General features: G+C 41.9%; 1 protein-coding gene across 1 annotated transcript in view; it reads right to left on the reverse strand.

Moving 5' to 3' along the window:
• The window catches only part of LOC124551157 (esterase FE4-like), a 106361-nt gene that overhangs the window by 56850 nt on the left and 29556 nt on the right, over positions 1–19955 (reverse strand). The window contains exon 5 of the mRNA XM_047126125.1: positions 11127–11326. Coding sequence (XP_046982081.1) covers positions 11127–11326 — 200 coding nt within the window. The remainder of the gene's footprint in view (positions 1–11126; positions 11327–19955) is intronic.

Raw genomic sequence — 19955 nt, forward strand, 5'->3', positions numbered from 1 at the left:
CCAGAGCATGTGAAACGCTTTCAGCAAGCTATGATTTGCACATCTGATGCTTAGCATAGGAAATTACCATTTAGAGCAAGTCCAGGTAAACTCTCTAGGGCACATGATTAGCATGGAGGATGTCAAACCAGTCTTTGCCTAACACAGGCGCTCTGGAATTTTGCAATGCCAAAATCATCAAAACATCTGTAGTCATTCCTGGGTTTATGAAATTATTAGCAGAAATTCACAAAGAATTTTGCACAGATAGAAATATCTTTGAATCGATTTTTGGGGAAGGTAGTGGAATTCCAGTGGTTAGCAGAATGCCAAACAAAATTCAAAGCATTGAAGGGACTGTTAATGTCTGACCCAGTACTAGTCTTACCTGATTTTGATAAGGAAATTATCCTCTGATGTGATGCCAGTAACGTGGTGGTTGACTGCATTTTGAGTCAGAATATCGATGTGTCAGTGCAAGTGAACAAAGTGAAACACAACTAATTCGCAAAAAAGGAAACGATAGCAGTGATATATGGAATAGTATAGCTTTGTTGTCATTTATATGGATGGAAGTTGAAGGTCATCACAGACCATGCATCATTAAAATGGATGTTTTGGCTAAAGACAATCGCATAGATTAATAAGATGGACACAGAAACTCAGAGAGCTAGATCTGAGTGATCCATAAACTGGTTAGGAAGCACATAAATGCAGATACATAGTGTAGGAAAGTTGCAGTACTGAACATGCTAGGGAAAAGTGTAACAGAGTGGCAGAGAGCATAAGCAGCCAAGACTGTCAGGCATTAAAGTCACAACCACAGCTCATAGTACATAAGGGCCCACTCTGCATAATGACAAAGTGCAGACTAGGAATAGTTGCTTCAGCAGCACTCAAGGAAAAAGTGTTGCAACATGTGCATGACCATGTTTAGTCAGGTCATGGAGGACGCTGAAAGATGAGTAGCAGAAAGGTTCTGATGGAAACAAGAAAACGCGATGCAGAGCAGTATGTGAGGCACTGATTACCTTGTGCACAAAGAACTAATCTTGCAATTGGTTCTGAAACATTCCTTTTGAGAGTACTGCCAGAGGCATCTAAGCCCTTGCAAATGGATGGAATTGATATTTTAGGACCATTTAATAGGACACCCGTTGCAAACCGCTATGTATTGGCAATTATAGATCTTTTCTGGAAGTTCTTGACAGTAGTAGCAATTCCTGATCAACAGGCTAGTGCAGTTTCCCAGGCTTTAGTTTACAGTTGGATACTTAAATTTGGGTGTCAGACCACAGTATAATTTTGGTGCCAGAGTTGATGCAGCAGTTGTGTCATGTACTTTACATCCAGAAGCTACAAATAAGCCCCTTCCATTGAAAAGCTAATGGCAAAGAGGAACATGTTCATAATACCATCTTTGAAATAATTAGTTATTATAATAATGGCCAACATAATGACTGGGCTACATATTTACGAAATATTATTTGTGAAGTATATACTGTTACACATCCCACTCTCTATCGTGTTATATGGTAGAAAAATGCCTTTCACTTCGATATAATGAATCCTAAATTAGGATAAACTACAAGTTTGTTAAAAAATTTGCAAAAAGAATACAGGAGGTATGACAAAAAAGTAAAGTGAGATAATTCTAAAACGCTGGAACTATAACTACAGTCTTCACAACAAGTGGGAAAATTGTCACAATATCAAGAGGGCCAATGGGTATTAGTCACTAACCCTTATATGCATAAGAGAAAAAATTCTTTACTATGTATCACAGTCCTTATCAAGTCATCTAGATGACTTCTCAAGTACACATTTAACTGTAGTTTCTGACCAAAACGTCTATTATCCATATAAGTTTTGTTAAACATTTTACAAGAACGGTAGATGCATTGTCACAAGTCCCAACGATGGAGGCAGTGCACGAGAAAACGACCAAAACTGTTAGTAAGCGTATATTAAGTGACAAGAAGGACATGCATTGTGTATGTACACATTGAGGTCACTTGACAAGAAGTATTTTAGTTTAGATATGTTAGGTTTAAGAGCTGCTTAGTGCACTTGTTTTTCTATTCTTGTTAGAGTGTATTCTGAATTTGTACTACTTACTGAAGGTCGTTACTATTTTATATTGGTTATGTGTTATTTCTTAGTTTTCTTTTGTGTATATGCATTTCCAGAGGAGGGAGAGAACGACGAAAGTTCCTTTCTCAGGTGGTGGGATCACCTGGGGCAACCAGATGGGCTCCGTGGATTACAACGACTCATAAGGCAAATCATAAGGAAATTCCCTGCTGAGTTGCGACGAGAAAAGGAATATTCAGAGAACAACAACTAGAGTGATAATCAGGATTATAGGGTATGTATTAAGACAGCCTGTCGTCCATGGGCCGGCCGGAGTGGCCGTGTAGTTCTAGGCGCTACAGTCTGGAGCCGAGGGACCGCTACGGTCACAGGTTTGAATCGTGCCTTGGGCATGGATGTGTGTGATGTCCTTAGGTTAGTTAGGTTTAATTAGTTCTAAGTTCTAGGGGACTGATGACCTCAGAAGTTAAGTCGCATAGTGCTCAGAGCCATTTGAACCATTTTTTTGTCTTCTGTGGCACTAAGGGGTGTTACATTTGTAAAAAGTTTACAAGCTAAATTGGACTAAAACAAATCGATTATGTTGGCTGCAAAGTCTTCTTTCAAATGAAGAGGTTGATACAGTGGAAAAAATCGTCAAAGGCCATGTCAGACCAGTGAGGAGAGAGGTGAAATTCCTCGCCCCTCCCTCCTCTATCCTCCATCAGCAGGTCTCGGCATGGTCTGGCTCATGACCCAGTATTCAATATCTTGGAGATCTGGAGAACGTGTATAACTCAACCAACAGAAGATGCACCAATCTGCTGCTCTCAGGGCCTGGCCCAAAATTACATGCTGGTGTAGAGAGTAATACCTCTGGAGCAAGGACTAGATGAGTAATGGTCTCTTAAGTAAAGAAAGTAAAGGTGGCTGCCGATTGCTGCACCACACATGGGAACGAATCATCAAATGACGTAAACTCCCAAACGATGTAAGCTCCCACTTATTCAAAGACTTGCTTGAATTAGTGATGGTTCAGAATTTCATTCCTGAAAGGTACCATATTTGGTAGGAATATATCATTGATAAAAGACATTTAAACCTATGAGTTACTATGTCACAAATTCATTGTTATCAATGCAAACTTTTCTTTGGAGGAATTGCCGGGGAAGGACATCACAGCAGATAGGGAGCTCCACTGAACTCAGTGCTACAGAGACATCTGAAATAGCTGGAAATCAAGTTACATGGATGTGTGACCAGCATAACTACAAAAAATGGACTTCAATGCAACAGTTAGCTATTGCTTAATTAACTCTGTCACTATAGTAACTTCTTGTTGGGACACAGATATTTATTTACAATCTTTCTCATCAATTTCATTTTTTATCTAATTCATAGATATGTAGCGCTCGACTTTTCTATGAAATTAAGAGTTGGCTTTCAGCGTTGTTGGTAAGAGCATTGTGTGCAAAGCTCAGGTTAATGTGGATTAGTGGAGGGATTAATAAATATCTTACTTCATGATGTACCCATGATATGCCTCATTGCTCCAAGTGGGGACAAGCCACACAGAAATGGAATGTGGCAGTGCAGTTAGGGTAGCCTGCACACAGTTAGTAACTGGGGGGCCATTGCAGCAAAAAACTTCACAACCTCAGAAGCAGCAGGTTTCTCGGAGTGCAATAGTCAGTTGACGGGAAGTGGAATGAGGACATTCCCCATGTCAATACCTGAAGACAGATAGCTTTGCTATCGGGATGGCAGAAATGTTCAACAGCGTTCTGCTGCCCTCACATCAGGACTGAAATCCCCAGAAATCACAGAGGTCAAAGTCCAGGAAGCTTGGTGAGCAATTCATCAAATCAAATGTCGACACTGATCTGACTTGGCATGAAGAATTGACCTCTTGAAAGTTCTGATTACCTAGGCTTCATTGACAGTGTATGTAGAGCTACAACTGATTTCAACATAACAGGAAAGGAATATGCATATTTAAGTAGAATTAGAACTAATCATGGAAGACGTAAATTTTGGCATCACAACTATGGGAAAGCAGAAAATCCATTTTGAGACATTGTACAACATGTCACAGAGCATCGAGCACATGGCTGTGAAGAGCCAAAGATGGACATTTGAAGAGATACACACAGTTCCGTCAATGATGTGAACTGGTTGAAAACACTGCACCTTGTATTGTAACTTTTTAACTTACCAAAATGTCATATGTAAACACTGCAGATAAGGTTTTGTAAAATATTCATATTTCCAAAGAATCCTCATTTTTCCACACACACACACACACACACACACACACATATATATATATATATATATATATATATATATATATATATATATATATATATATATATAGCGTAATAATACACTACTGCACATTAAAATTGCTACACCAAGCAGAAATCCAGATGATAAACGGGTATTCATTGAACAAATATATCATACTAGAACTGACATGTGATTACATTTTCACGCAATTTGGGTGCATACATCCTGAGAAATCAGTACCCAGAACAATCACCTCTGGCTGTAAAAGCGGCCTTGATACACCTGGGCAATGAGTCAGACAGAGCTTGGATGGTGTACACAGGTACAGCTGCCCATGCAGCTTCAACACGATACCACAGTTCATCAAGAGTAGTGGCTGGCGTATGGTGACGAGCCAGTTCCTCGGCCACGATTGACCAGACGATTTCAGTTGGTCACAGATCTGGAGAATGTGCTGGTCAGGGCAGCAGTCGAACATTTTCTGTATCCAGAAAGGTCCGTACAGGACCTGCAAGATGCGGTCGTGCATTATCCCGCTGAAATGTAGGGTTTCGCAGGGATCGAATGAAGGGTAGAGGCACGGGTCGTAACACATCTGAAATGTAACGTCCACTGTTCGAAGTGCCGTCAATGCGAACAAGAGGTGACTGAGACATGTAACCAACGACACCCCTTACCATCACACCGGGTGATACTCCAGTATGGCAATGACGAATACATGCTTCCAATGTGCGTTCACTGCGATGTCGCCAAACATGGATGCGACCTTCATGATGCTGTAAATAGAACCTGGATTCATCCGAAAAAATGACGTTTCAGCATTCGTGCACCCACGTTCGTGGTTGAATACACCATCGCAGGCGCTCCTGTCTGTGATGCAGCGACAAGGGTAACCACAGCTATGGTCTTCGAACTGATAGTCAACGCTGCTGCAAATGTCGTCGAACTGTTCGTGCAGATGGTTGTTGTCTTGGAAACGTCCCCGTCTGTTGACTCAGGGATCGAGACGTGGCTGCACGATCCGTTACAGCCATGTGGATAAGATGCCTGTCATCTCGACTGCTAGTGATACGTGGCCATTAGGATCCAGCATGGCGTTCCGGAACCCACCGATTCAATATTCTGCTAACAGTCATTGGATCTCGACCAACGCAAGAAATATGATAAACCACAATCGCGATAGGCTACAATCCGACCTTTATCAAAGTCGGAAACGTGATGGTACGCATTTCTCCTCCTTACACGAGGCATCACAACAACGTTTCACCAGGCAACGCCGGTCAACTGCTGTTTGTGTATGAGAAATCGGATAGAAACTTTCCTCGTGTCAGCACGTTGTAGGTGTCGCCACCGGCGCCAACCTTGTGTGAATGCTCTGAAAAACTAATCATTTGCATATGACAGCAACTTCTTCCTGCCGGTTAAATTTCGCGTCTGTAGCACATCATCTTCGTGGTGTAGCAATTTTAACAGCCAGTAGTGTAATTCCAATCCCAAAGAAAGCAGGTGTTGACAGATGTGAAAATTACCGAACTATTAGTTCAATGAGCCATGGCTTCAAAATACTAACAAGAATTCTTTACAGACGAATGGAAAAAGTGGTTGAAGGAGACCTCGAGGGAGATCAGTTGGAATTCCATAGAAATGTTGGTGCACGTGAGGCAATACTGACCCTACGACTTATCTTAGAAAATAGATTAAGGAAAGGAAAACTCATGTTTGTAGTATTTGTAGCCTTAGAGAAAGCTTCTGACTATATTGACAGGAACGCTCTCTTTCAAATTCTGAAGGTGGCAGGGGTAAAATACAGGGAGCGAAAGGCTATTTACAATTAGTACAGAAACAAAATGGCAGTTATAAGAGTCGAGGGGCATGAAAGGGAAGCTGTGGTTGGGAAGGGAGTGAGACAGGGTTGTAGCCTACCCCCAGTGTTATTCAATCTGTATATTGATCAAGCAATAAAGGAAACAAAAGAAAAGTTCGGAGTAGGAATTAAAATCCATGGAGAAGAAATGAAAACTTTGAGGTTCGCCGATGACATTGTAATTCTGTCAGAGACAGAAAAGGACCTGGAAGAGCAGCTGAACGGAATGGACAGTGTCTTGAAAGGAGGATGTAAGATGAACATCAACAAAAGCAAAACGAGGATAATGGAATGTAGTCGAATTAAATGGGTGATGCTTAGGGAATTAGATTAGGAAATGAGACACTTAAAATAGTAAATGAGGTTTGCTATTTGGGGAGCATAGTAACTGATGATAGTAGAAGTAGAGAGGATACAAAACGTAGAGTGGCAATGGCAAGGAAAGCGTTTCTGAAGAAGAGAAATTTGTTAGCATCGAGTATAGATTTAAGTGTCTGGAAGTCGTTTCTGAAAGTATTTGTATGGAGTGTAGCCATGTATGGAAGTGAAAAACAGGGAAGGTACATAGTTTGGACAAGAAGATAATAGAAGCTTACGAAATGTGGTGCTACAGAAGAATGCTGAAGATTAATGGGTAGATCACATAACTAATGAGGAGGTATTGATTAGAATTGGGGAGAAGAGAAGTTTGTGGCATAATTTGACTAGGAGAAGGAATCGTTCGGTAGGACATGTTCTGAGGCATCAAGGGATCACCAATTTAGTATTGGAGGGCAGCGTGGAGGGTAAAAATCGCAGAGGGAGACCAAGAGATGAATACACTAAACAGATTCAGAAGGATGTAGGTTGCAATAGGTGCTGGGAGATAAGGAACCTGGCATAGGAGAGCTGAATCAAACCAGTCTCTGGACTGAAAACCACAACAACAACAACATAGCGTAATTCACGAAGATATGCAACTATTTTAATATGTTATTCTACAACTAAAACCAAAGAAAAAACTTCATATAAACGTAGATCTGCAAATGTTTTGTTGCGGAGTTATAGCTTGATGTTCTGGAAAACTACTGCACATACACGTCTGGGACATGTTTTACTATATTCACCAGGTCAATAACAATAAAATAAATGGCACTCGTGCTTTACTTTAATCTCGTACAGTTTTGCGATGGCTTCATAGTAGTGAAGTTGGTAAATTTGAGGCAAAATATTTTAGTAGCCGTAACTCCATAACTAAACATTTGCTGACCTATGTTTGTATGAACTTTTTTTCTTTAGTTTTATTTGTAGAATAACATATTAAAATATTTGCATATCTCTGTAAATCACCCTACATATATATATATATGATAGTCTGAAACAGTTGTGCTCTCAGATCAGAGCACTTGCAGTGCGCTGAAATGCAGAATGTACAGACATCTGGGGATCCATGAGTTACCACTTGTTGAAGCGCTCATTACCAGTTAAAATGTGCCTTTTCCGGAAGTGATAAATTTAAGGGGGCGACAGGACGTCAAACGAGCAAATTTTGAGCAGGAGAGGCACCATAGGGCATTTTAATTTCCACTGTCTGTACTTTTACAAACAAATTTGTAAAACTTTGTCAGCATGACCAGGAAGGATTCAGGATTCACTCTCATAGCAGTGGAAATTCAGAAACGAAACAAAATAATCTTTTTTACCCGTGAGATTTCATCGTTTTTTCACTTACTATTGGCTGCATTTGTTGCTTAGGTAAACTTTTGTTCACAAGTAATAAAGATTCTTCGATGAGTTTTGCACAGCATACAAACCATACTTACAGGTAAATGAAACTCTACAATTTATTTAATTTATGAAAAAATGAATGATCTGTTACGTTTTAAACTTCATGTTTAGAAAAAAAGTCAAATTTTATAGTTAATTATCTCAATTCTTAGCAGTTTTTAATAAATTTGGAAACTTCTAGAGTTTTGCATTAAGGAGTTTGTGTTTAATAAGCATACCAGGCCTGAAAGTAACTGGATATTTATTTTGGATGTTACGTGTACCTAAGTACAGTAACTTGTGTTTTGGAGAAAATGGTCGTTTAAGTTTCTGCTTGTATTTGGCATTGCTTTAGAACTGTTCAGCAGCATAAGCAGGCTCTTTTTCATTTTCTAAATCAGTTTTCTTCCTTTTCACATTCCTATGATGCACTCTTCTTGATTTTATTGTCTCCAAAAATGGTTTATCTGCTTTCATTACACACTGCCTATTGCCTACAAAGCTTTGATGCAGTTCATTCCGGGCTTAATTCTCAATTTCTCTAAAAGATATCTCCTGCGTTGCACACCATCATTAAAACATGAAACTGCATCCTAAACACCAATAGCAAGTGCATTTCTTCCCACAAAAATGGTTTTTGGCCATCTTTCTCATACACATTTCTTAAAACTTTGATTTGGGTTTTGGGTACCGCCATGAAGACATTTCTTCAACAAGTTTTCATTTGCGAAGTTCCTGAACATAGGTTTGATGGCCTCCATCACAGCAGTCGGAAGAGAATTTCTGTGATGATATTCTTCACCACCATCAATGATTCACTGGAGTAACATTTCTTGTAGCACCCTGTACTGTGAATCTGTTGCCCTGGTGACATTTTTCGCCGTTCAAGCAACGAATTCTAGGCATCTTGTGCGATAATATGGCACAAACGAATACAAAACAACACAGCCAAATGAAAATCGTTTCGAAATTCACAACACCACACTGCAAGCCTTTCAAAACAGAGAACAGACAAACTCAGCGATCAAAACGATGCCGCTACGGTCGCAGATTCGAATCCTGCCTCGGTCATGGATGTGTGTGATGTCCTTAGGTTAGTTAGGTTTAAGTTCTAGGGGACTGATGACCACAGATGTTAAGTCCCATAGCGCTCAGAGCCAAAACGATGCACGTCGATAGCAGCAGAGAAAATATCGATATCAATAGTCCTTTGTTTCACGTAAGGCAATATCTGACGCAAATATAAACATTCGATTACTAAAGAGCGAAATAGGCTTACGTGTGATAGAAGAATGCTGCGCAAAGGGGTGTGGGCGTTGCATCTTGGTACATTTAATACCAAATAACGTGCTTTATAATGTGTCAAATATATATGTTTTATACATGAAACTTTTCAGGAAGATGTGAGCTACAAGATTGACGTATTTTTTGAAAAATCGAATTTTTTTTAATTGTTGACGTCCTACCGAAGAGGGGTGGATGAGCAAAAGCTACATTTCTTCGGTTTTCGGGAACCAAACGAAGAACTCGTTTGGCGACACCGTCTGTCGCAGGCTGCTTGAATGTGCGCACGTGACGACATAATTGACTAACTTCAATAGTAAATATCTCGCAAACGGAGCAACGTATCGATTTTTTCTTAACAATAGTTCCTCAGTACAGCCGCCCCTGCAACGCATTCTGCTTTCCTGACAAACTAACTGTTTTGCGTACACGTGTCCACACTTCAGTACCTGAAATGTTGCCCAGGGGAGAAAAATACCTTAAAAACTTGCTTGTGCCATACATAATAGGAGTCTATAACCAACCTAAAGACAATCTATTCTTAATATCTATAATTATTAGTCTCCAAATGAATTACATTTGCAATAATTTTATGACTGAGGAAGCACAATATTAATGAAGCTGATAATGCTATAAAAAGTCGAAATCCAATAACGTGGACCCTCTCATGACCTGAATAAAGAGACAGGTTTTGCGACAAACCGAGCTACAACATAACGAATGATATTTCTCTAAGGTTAGCGAACGTTGCAGCAACCTACCCATACTGTAACCTGCTAACTATTGCGCGATCCTTCACTGAGGCAGAATGGAAAGCACTCCATCTTCAGGCCACAATTGGCCGACAGAGACCATCAGACTGCCGTGTCATCCTCAGCTGAAGATGCAGTTAAGAGGGGCGTGTGGTCAGCACCCCGCTCTCCCAGTGGTTTACTTTGTCTGGAGCCGCTACTATTCAGTCGAGTAGCTCCTCAGTTGGCATCACGAGGCTGAGTGCACCCCAAATAGGAGAGGTGCAAAACCACAGCACCATTTGGCAGAGTCTAGCCACAGGCATACAGCACTTGAGTGTGAAAGCAGAAGTTTCTTAGTGTTGTGTACATAGTTCCGCGTAGTCAGCGCGTACACAACTTTCCCACTAGAGCGCGTCCCACTAAGCACAACAGCACAGGCACAGGGCTCGTCCATCTCCGCACTACGAGTTGGCACTGTCTTAGAGACGGACCAAATTCTGCTTCCGCCGATCCGCGTATTAATATGTAATGCAACCAATGAGATTTCTGCTAATGTAGAACCTTCTCTCCTCGCGGATCACACTCGCACAGTGATACCTGAACGCACGAGGTATTACAACAAGTGTACAGACCTCCAATCAGTAAGTCTGCATTAATCTGCATTTGTCTGCGCCAGTCTGTACCAGTCTATAGTCAAGTTTCAGTCTGTGCCTAATAAGATTACCATATTCCTGTACATAGCCGTGAAGATAAATGAATAGACACTTTGTCAAGTATCAGAGATATGTGAGAATAAGATTAACGTACCAACCCAAAGGAACTTCAGATTGTCGATTGTAAACAGCATCCAGAATCAAGTTACGTAATGTCTATGCATTTTATTATTTTAATAAATGTGTGTGAAAATTAATCTAGTTCTGTTTAAAGTTGGTCACCATCAATCTGCTACTCTAAGCGTGCCAGTGGCATTTCTATCGCCATGATAAGACCACGAGACATATTGCTGACACTCGCCTATTTCGTTAGAGCGACAAGTCAAATAATCTGATGGTGTGTGTACCGAAGGTCTTACAGTACGCACACCACACTTAGCAAGTGTCGCAAGCACAGCAGGGCGCTACTGGTGGGTAGAGACGCGGGTGCAGTTGGTGACTCACGTCCTCAGTGCGTCCAAACATGGCGTTCTCGACGAGTTGCTGCACTGGCTGTTGCCTTAGGAAGTCCACCAGCTGCTGCGGGTCGTCTGTCTTGAGGCCCAGGTGTGCAGCCAGGGTGAAGGAGCGAGCCCGCATGCGGTCGGAGCACACGCCGTCTCCCAGGACCACGCCACTGTGCGCTATGGCTCTGTGAAATAGGCCTGAAAAGGTCATAGCAAAACATTACAACATTTCTCGATACCTAGTGGAGACGTAGAAAAATACCACTCATAAACATTGATGAAACTTGTACTTCAACGAGCTGATTTCAGTCCTGGAAAGAGCAGTACAAGCCAAAGTCTTCTAAGGTACACTTAGGGGAATACCAAAATTAATTAAGCAGCGGAGTTGCTCTGATTGATCTGCTTGCAGCTTACGTCACGATATACGACACAATCTCAGTGGACAGGTTCTACACTAATTTCGAAAATTACCATTTGGTTCAAGTTATTCAGTCAGTTCTTGAGAACAGAAGATCTATATATGTTGCTGTAATGAAAAAAGAAATGTAGGTGGAGAAGTCAACGCAATGGCTACCATCAGGGAAGTGTATTTTCAGCAACTTTACTTGATTTCTACGCAAATGAGTAAAGAATTTTCTGTAAAGTGAAGCGTTTCCCCTACACAGATAATCTTGCTCTTGCTGTGCAGAATGAAAATTTTGAACTTGATGGAGAGCAACTAGCAGGCGCCTTGTCTACCATGTAACGTATTACAAACAAAATACGAGAGCAAATCCTTTAAAAACACAGGTATGTACTTGTCATTTAACAACTAGACAGGAAAGACAAAAACTCAAAATATATGCTGAAAATCAGGAATACACAGCGACTTCTAAATGCCTAGGAGCATTCCTTGACCGGTCTTACACCTACAAAACAACTGCATTGAAACTGCTAATAAAGCGGCACTGAGGAACAACATTTCCAAAAAGCTTGCTTGCTGTTAGTGGGAGCAAATACAGCAGACCACACATCCCTAGTCTGGGCTAGACCTGTCCATGTGGAAATGTGGATATCATCCTGAATGAAACATGCTTTTTAACAACTGCCTCTATGAAGGGTACACCCGTGGATAAACTAGACAGCAGTTGGTTTCTCTGGTCCAAGTATATGATGATAAACAATAGAATTCATAGAAATGTTCAAATAGAACTTTGATGAAAAACATGTGATTTACTGTGCACAGAGGAAGTGTCTAGGAGGACTAAAATCCAGAAGAAGATTCATGAACAATATGGACAGAATTTCCCTAACTGTACTCAACATAAGATACTGGTCAACTGATGCCCAACTCAGGTGAGAAACTTTGTGGACCTTCAATAATCTACGAACAGGTGTTGCACTAGTAAGGTTATCACCACTGAGGTACAAGACGGAAGTGACATTTTCTAGATTGTGGTGAGGTGAAGTAAATGGCAAAGTATTCTGTCCTATCAGTCCCTTTAAGTGGGCATTCCAATATCTATGGCTAATAAACAGTGCTACTACTGACATTGCCTGATTTCAGGTTGAAAAATTTAGAAGACATGGCCCAAAACCGACCTGAACAGGAAAAACTGAAGGTAATGTAATTAGTAAAAGGGCAAAAAAATGGCAAAGTATTCTGTCCTATCAGTCCCTTTAAGTGGGCATTCCAATATCTATGGCTAATAAACAGTGCTACTACTGACATTGCCTGATTTCAGGTTGAAAAACTTAGAAGACATGGCCCAAAACCGACCTGAACAGGAAAAACTGAAGGTAATGTAATTAGTAAAAGGGCAGACCAACTTTGGCAGTTGAATTCAAATGTCAACCAGTAGTAGGACAGAGGGGATTCTAGGCTGACTCACTGTATTTTGTACCCCAAGGCAGTATCGATGCGCAGTATGCATTGATTGTGTCACAATTGCGAGTTAAACATAACCTTCAGTGTCGTAAGTATTCAGGGTGTTCTAAAACAGATGTTTCTCATACGCTTAACGCATATCTACTCTTATGAATGGTCACAGGTTTTGTTGACCAATGGGAGAGCATCACAGAATGACGAAAAACCTTAATTGGTAGACAGTTCAACATAGTTGCCAACTCCCCTACTGATGCCTACTTACACAGTGTTAAGTGGAATATCTAGTAACATTCCAGAGACATCTATGCATCGCTCACACAGTGACTGCAGAGGCAGGGTTAGGCTGACTGTAGCATAAAGAGTGGCATTTCAGCAATCATACTTGTAATGTTCTGTATGCGAATGGAATGGGTATAAACTGTAATACATGGTACAACGGAAAACACTGTCTGCTCAGCAATTTACAGTAGTTTGGAAAGTACACATATAGATGTACACTGGTGACTAAAATTAAAGCAACAAACAGATATTATGCTAAGTTGCATTTATTTTACCACAAAACAGTATAAGCAGATCACAGTAAAGTAGAAACAATGTAAAAAATACAGAAGATAAACAGCTGAAACTTGCACAACGATAGACTAAAATGTTCTTCGTTCTTTGCAGCTTTACTGATTTGCACAGACATACTGACAACTGGTTAATGGGCTGACTATGGGGTGTGACCACCTTTGGCAGCAATACAGGCCTTACAGCGTTGGGGCATGCTGTATGAAGTAGACCATTATCGTCCATCAATACCTGAGCCCACAGGAACCTGCAACAACTGCATGTTACACCCAAGATCTTATTACGATACCGGACAGCAGTTAAACCTTTTGGATTCACCCATGCAATTAAATGAGGAGGTATTCTATTGCTCATTGCAATCCCTGGCGACAACTCCTCGAGATCGATCTCTTTCCACAATTTGGATTCTGAGATCGTGTTCCACGTTCCCTCCAGATGCAAATGCGTCGAGAATCACTCTCTAGATCAAATCGGGAATCATCTGTGAAAAGAACACTGGCCCATTGTTCAACTGTCCAGGTGGCATGTTGAGGAATGTAGCAGGTCGCCGACAGTATAAGCCATCTGCTGACGCCTTCTGTACATCGATTGTCTCGATACAACACGTCCAGTGGATGCTGTGAGGTCAGATGCCAGTCACAGTGCAGAACTAAGACGGTAATGTCGCGGCCTTACAGCCTAGTAAGGGTTCTCTCTTTCTGATATCACACATGTTCCGCCCTACCCTGGTCGTTGGGATACTGATTCATTCACCATGAATTATCTCCACATCCAAGAAACGACACAACGATTCACATTAAGCCATTAGGCTACATCTGTTTGCAACTGTCCTGCTTCCTATCTTTCTATGGTCCTCCACTGGTTGACATCATCCCTGTGCCATACTGCACCATCTGTGACTACGTACTGCTCGGCAAATACTACCCACTTGATAGGTGCACTGACATCATCATTGGAGTAGTTGTCTGTTGCCTGGAATGTCATATTCCGTGCAGAACGCAACTGTACGGACATCTGTTGGCATTTTGTACGATTACATCGCTCATTAGACGCAGGACAGGGAAACAGCGGTTTGTTGCTCTAATTTTGGACACCAGTGTAGATAGCACCCACCAAAACTAGAAAATAAGTCTTGTAAACAAAAGTGTAGAAGCAAATATTTATTGATTAGGTCGAGAACAGTCAGTATTCATTTCTCGCTGGCTTCGTCTGCCTTTGTATCTAGGCTTCTTACTGCTATACATTTCTAAGAGACATACACCTAAAACACTTAAAGTTGTCACTTACATCAGCCATTCTGCGCGTCTGTGTTGGCATCAAAACAAGAGCAGGGCTTCCGTGGAAAGTAAATGACGTAAATAGTCAAACATAGTTATATTTTTTCCTCTCAGTATTCTCCCATCATTTGGCCAACTATGTTTCTCGAGAATGACGTGTACCATATGAGACACGACACCCTCAACACTGACTCAGCTGGTCTGACAATGTTTTTCCACACAAGCGACGTATCATCTGGCGTCCCGCCCTTCAGACGTAAGTTCCCTTTCCTCAGCCTCTTGGTCAAACGCTTAAAAATAAATCGAAACCTAGTGATTGTGTAAAAGGCTTGTTCTCTCTTTCAAAATAGGCGACACGTAGGCGTTCCCCTGTATTGCAGATTAAATTTCTGTATCTTATTCTAGAAGAATCAGTTTGTTTCAATTTAAGGCTATTCCTCGAGTTCTTTAAAAGATTATAGCGAAATCAGAAATAATAAGACCTACTGCATTGTTCTGATTTAACAGAAATGTGCTACCTCTTAATCTAAGCGGATATAATAAAAATATAAGATTTCTGTTGTTTTTGGGGTTCCGTACATCAGTTATTAAAAACGGAACCTTTATACTATCACTTTGTTGTTTGTCTCTCTGTTTGTCTGTCTGTCTGTCTGTCCAACTGTTATGAAACCTTTTTATGCAAGAACTGGTAGACATATCGAGTTCATATTTATGCCACATACTAGGGTAGGGACCCTTTGTAGTGCAAACAATTTAACCTAGGAAGTCAATATAATCAAAAGATACAGAAATTTATGTGACATATTTTGCTACTCACAAAACTCGTCATCAGAATCTCCTGTTGACCTAGAATGACCATACACTACCGGAAAAAATTAGTACACCTGGCAAGGCGAGGTCGATTTCAATCCAACGATGGCATACGAGACCTGGGGGATAGTATGTGTAATGATAATGGTTTCAACGTCGTTGGCCAGCAGATATTGTGGTGACAATTAAGTAGGTGACCATGCCACGTAGTCGCACTCGTCTTGCTGCAGCCAACTAAGCGAGCCTGAAAGGAGTCAAACTGTGGCCCTCCGAGTGACGAGATGGTCCTTTTGGAGAATTTCCATACAAGTTGTACGTGCCTCGTCAGTTGTGCGACGACGCTGGTATCAGCGAACTTTCTCACAGCCATAGACCAGGTTTTGGACGTCCACGCACCACAGACGCCCAACAGGATCGTCGTATTGTAAGGGCAGCAGTGGCAGACCGTACAGTTACCATAGCAGAGATAGGAGGGTTTGTGAGCCCAGACGTGACAACACGAACTGTTGTGAACTGGTTATTAGCATACCTCTAGCCCATCTTCCACTCACACCACTGCATCGACGTGCATGGCTTGACTGGTGCCAGCAGAGGACCAACTGGAATGACGCGCCGTGGTCTTGTGAGCCTTATCTCATACAGACACATTGGCTGCACCCCGGGCCTTATGGTCTGGGGTGCGATAAGCTAAAGCTCTTGTTGACGTTAACTGTTTCTGGAGAGGACGCTAACCAGACGTTGGTACGTGCACAACGTTGTTATACCAGTTCATTTGCCGTTCTTGCAACAGAAACATTATGTGTTGTTTCAGCAGGATAACGCCTGCCCACACACTATCGGCGAAACTCGAAACGTGCAGCAACTTCCCTGGCCAACACTATCTCTCGTTGTCTCTAGTCGAGCACATATTGGATATGATGAAAAGTGCCTTGTGTGACTTGTCAATCAACAAATCTTTGGGAACTACATGATCAGGTCGAGCTGGAGTGGCATAACGTATCCTAGGACAGTTTTCACCATCGACTGAATGCGAGAGTCAGCGCCTGCATTGCCGCCTGCGGAGACTACACTACGCACTAATAAGGGTGTTCCAGAATGGGTCTTTACCTGGTACCCCAGAACTGCTTGTGCTGTTAGCATGTAAATGTAATCATTTCATGTCTCCCACATCCGTTATTGAAACAGTAAATCTCAAGTGCATCTGAAATCTCTAAAACGGTGCATTAATTTTTCTCCAGCAGTGGATGTGGCAAGAAGCAAGTTGTGGCAGTATAATAATTCCCAGATTTGTTAATTTGTAATTGTATCACAAATAAAGAAATACTTTTGTGTCATTTGAAGTTGGGCTGTCAGTCCCTTTGGTAAAATCCCTTTTTCTCAGGAATAGGTAGACATATCAGATTGTTACAACATAAAGACGTTGCACAATAAAGGATTATATGAAAGTTACATGACTATTAACAGTGCAAAAGGCACTGTCACAACTCAGACTTAATATTAAATGGTAGTGCTGTTAAATTTATACTTGGCTTCCATCGCCAGAATAAACCTAACAAATTTATTTCAGTACAATTATATATGGTTTTCAGTGCCAATTACTCATTCTGTAACTGCAGTCATGCTACATGTGGAATCGTCCAGAGGCCACAGCGCCACACAAAATTCGGCAACGTGAATCGGTACCACAGACATCAACGAGGGCTTGCTGCAGTCCACAACGACGAATGGGAGACACTCCAGAAGGTCGCAGCAGCGCCCTCGCGCTGAGGTCAATATAGAGTCGAGTAGGCAGGAGTTCTGTCCCCGCTCGTGACGTCCGCTACAGCAACCATCGAGTATGACAGTGAGCGTTCTGAAGCAATGTACTTTTGCAATTGTTACATTTTGCCCTGCAACAGAACAGTTTGCTTACAAGTGGAACAAGTGAGGCTTTGCTAGTCAGTGACAGTTGCATATTATGCAACAATCCTGTGTCACAATGAAGCAAATCTTTTATTCATTTATGTAATAAAGTGAACTAAACTAATATTTCACGCGTACTACGTTGATGAGCCTTTTCCCAGAGGAGCCAAAGAACCCACGATTATGGCCAGATGAAATAGTCAATCATGTCACAATACCACACGTGGCTCCCTGTCCAGCGGCATCTATCACAAAGCGAAAAAAGTGGTCCAAGTAAAACATTCATATTTCTTTACGTACTACACGAATATGTAATAAAAAATGGGGTTTGTCTATTTAAGAAAACGCAGTTGATATCCGTTTGACCTATGGCAGCGCCATCTAGCGGGCCAGCCATAGCGCCATCTGGTTTCCCCCTTCAAGCTAGACAAGTTTCGTTCTTTGTAGTTTTTTCGTTTGACGCTTATTTCGTGAGATATTTGGCCCGGTCACGATGAATGGTCCACCCTGTGTAAGGCAAGTGTCTGGCGCGGTTGTTAGAACAATTTCTGCTGCTACAATGGCAGGTTATCAAGATTTAAGTGAGTTTGAACGCGGTGTTATAGTCGGCGGACGAGCGATGGGGCACAGCGTCTTGGAGATAGTGATGAAGTGGGGACTTCCCCGTACGACCATTTCACCAGTGAATATCAGGAGTCCGGTAAAACATCAAATCTCCGACATCGCTGCGCCCAGAAAAAGATCCTGCAATAACGGGACCAACGACGACTAAAGAGAATCGTTCAACGTGGCAAAACTGGAACCCTTTAGCATTTTCTGCAGATTTTAATGCTGGACTATCAATGTCAGCGTGCGAACCATTCATCGAAACATCATCGAATTGGGCTTTCGGAACCGAGGGCCAACCTGTGTACCCTTGATGTACGACACAACGCTTTACGCCTAGCCTGAGACCTTTCAGCACTGACATTTGACTGTTGATGACTGGGAACATGTTACCTGGTCGGACGAGTCTCGTTTCAAATTATATCGAGCGGATGGACGTGTACGGGTATGGAGACAACCTCATGAATCCATGGACTCCCATGTCAGCAGGGTACTGTTGAAGCTGATTGCTCCGTAATGGTGTGGGGCGTTTGCCGTTGGAGTGATATGGGCCCCTGATGCGTCTAGATACGACTCTGATAGGTGACACTTACGTAAGCATTCTGTCTGATCAACCGTATCCATTCATGTCCATTGTGCATTCCGACGGACTTGTGCAATTCCAACAGAACAATGCCGCACCACACACGTCCAGAATTGCTACAGAGTGGCTCCAGGAACACTCTTCTGAGTTTAAACACCTCTGCTGGCAACCAAACTTCCCAGAAACGAACCTTATGGAGCATACCTGTGATGCCATGCAAAGTGCTGTTCAGAAGAGATCTTCACCCCTTTCTACTCTTACGGATTTATGGATATCCCTGCAGGATTCATGGTGTCAGTTCCCTCCAGCACTGCATCAAACATTAGTCGGGCCCATAACACGTCGTGTTGCGGCACCTCTGCGTCCTCACTGGGGCCCTACACAATATTAGGCAGGTGTATCAGTTTCCTTGGCTCTTCAGTGTAGAAAGGCAGATAACAGCGTGAGTTAGCTTATCCAACAAGGCGTCACATTATTATGCTGAGAAGTGAAATTAAAGTAAAGCAAAAAGTACTGTACAGGTTTAGATTTCCTCATCAAAGCTGATATTAAGGTAGTAGAGATAATATATGGCGAAATAGATGAATTAATGAGATACGTGGAGCGAGATAAAAATCTCATAGTCCTAGTCGAGTGGAACATTATTGTATAGGAAGATGAAGGTGTTAGAGGTTGTGTTTGCACAGGATGTGTTGTTTTCCTTCTCAGACTGGGACACTTCTCTTGATGACAACCTTTAGAGAAGGGAGGCTTGCCGGCCGAAGTGGCCGAGCGGTTCTAGGCGCTTCAGTCTGGAACTGCGCGACAGCTACGGTCACAGGTTCGAATCCTGCCCCGGGCATGGATGTGTGTGATGTCCTTAGGTTAGTTAGGTTTAAGTAGTTCTAAGTTCTAGGGGACTGATGACCTAAGATGTTAAGTCCCATAGTGCTCAGAGCCATTTGAACCATTTGAAGGGAGGCTTATTCCGAAGTGAACCAAAGCGGACCGTTTGACAAAATATCAGAGGACATTGAACGTTTTCGATCATCGCTACTGGCCTCACAGAATCAGTGATAAATATTCAGAATCCCATGTGATAATTAACTACGTTACATGAGCGACTTAAGACAGAAGTCGCTCTGCGCTGATTTAAGTCCACTCTGGGCAAAATGCTCTGAAAATTTTGGTAGACAACACACACCTGATGCTGGTAATAGGTGAAACCGTGAA

Source organism: Schistocerca americana, chromosome 9 (genome assembly GCF_021461395.2).
Source record: "Schistocerca americana isolate TAMUIC-IGC-003095 chromosome 9, iqSchAmer2.1, whole genome shotgun sequence".
NCBI classification, from domain to species: domain Eukaryota; kingdom Metazoa; phylum Arthropoda; class Insecta; order Orthoptera; family Acrididae; genus Schistocerca; species Schistocerca americana.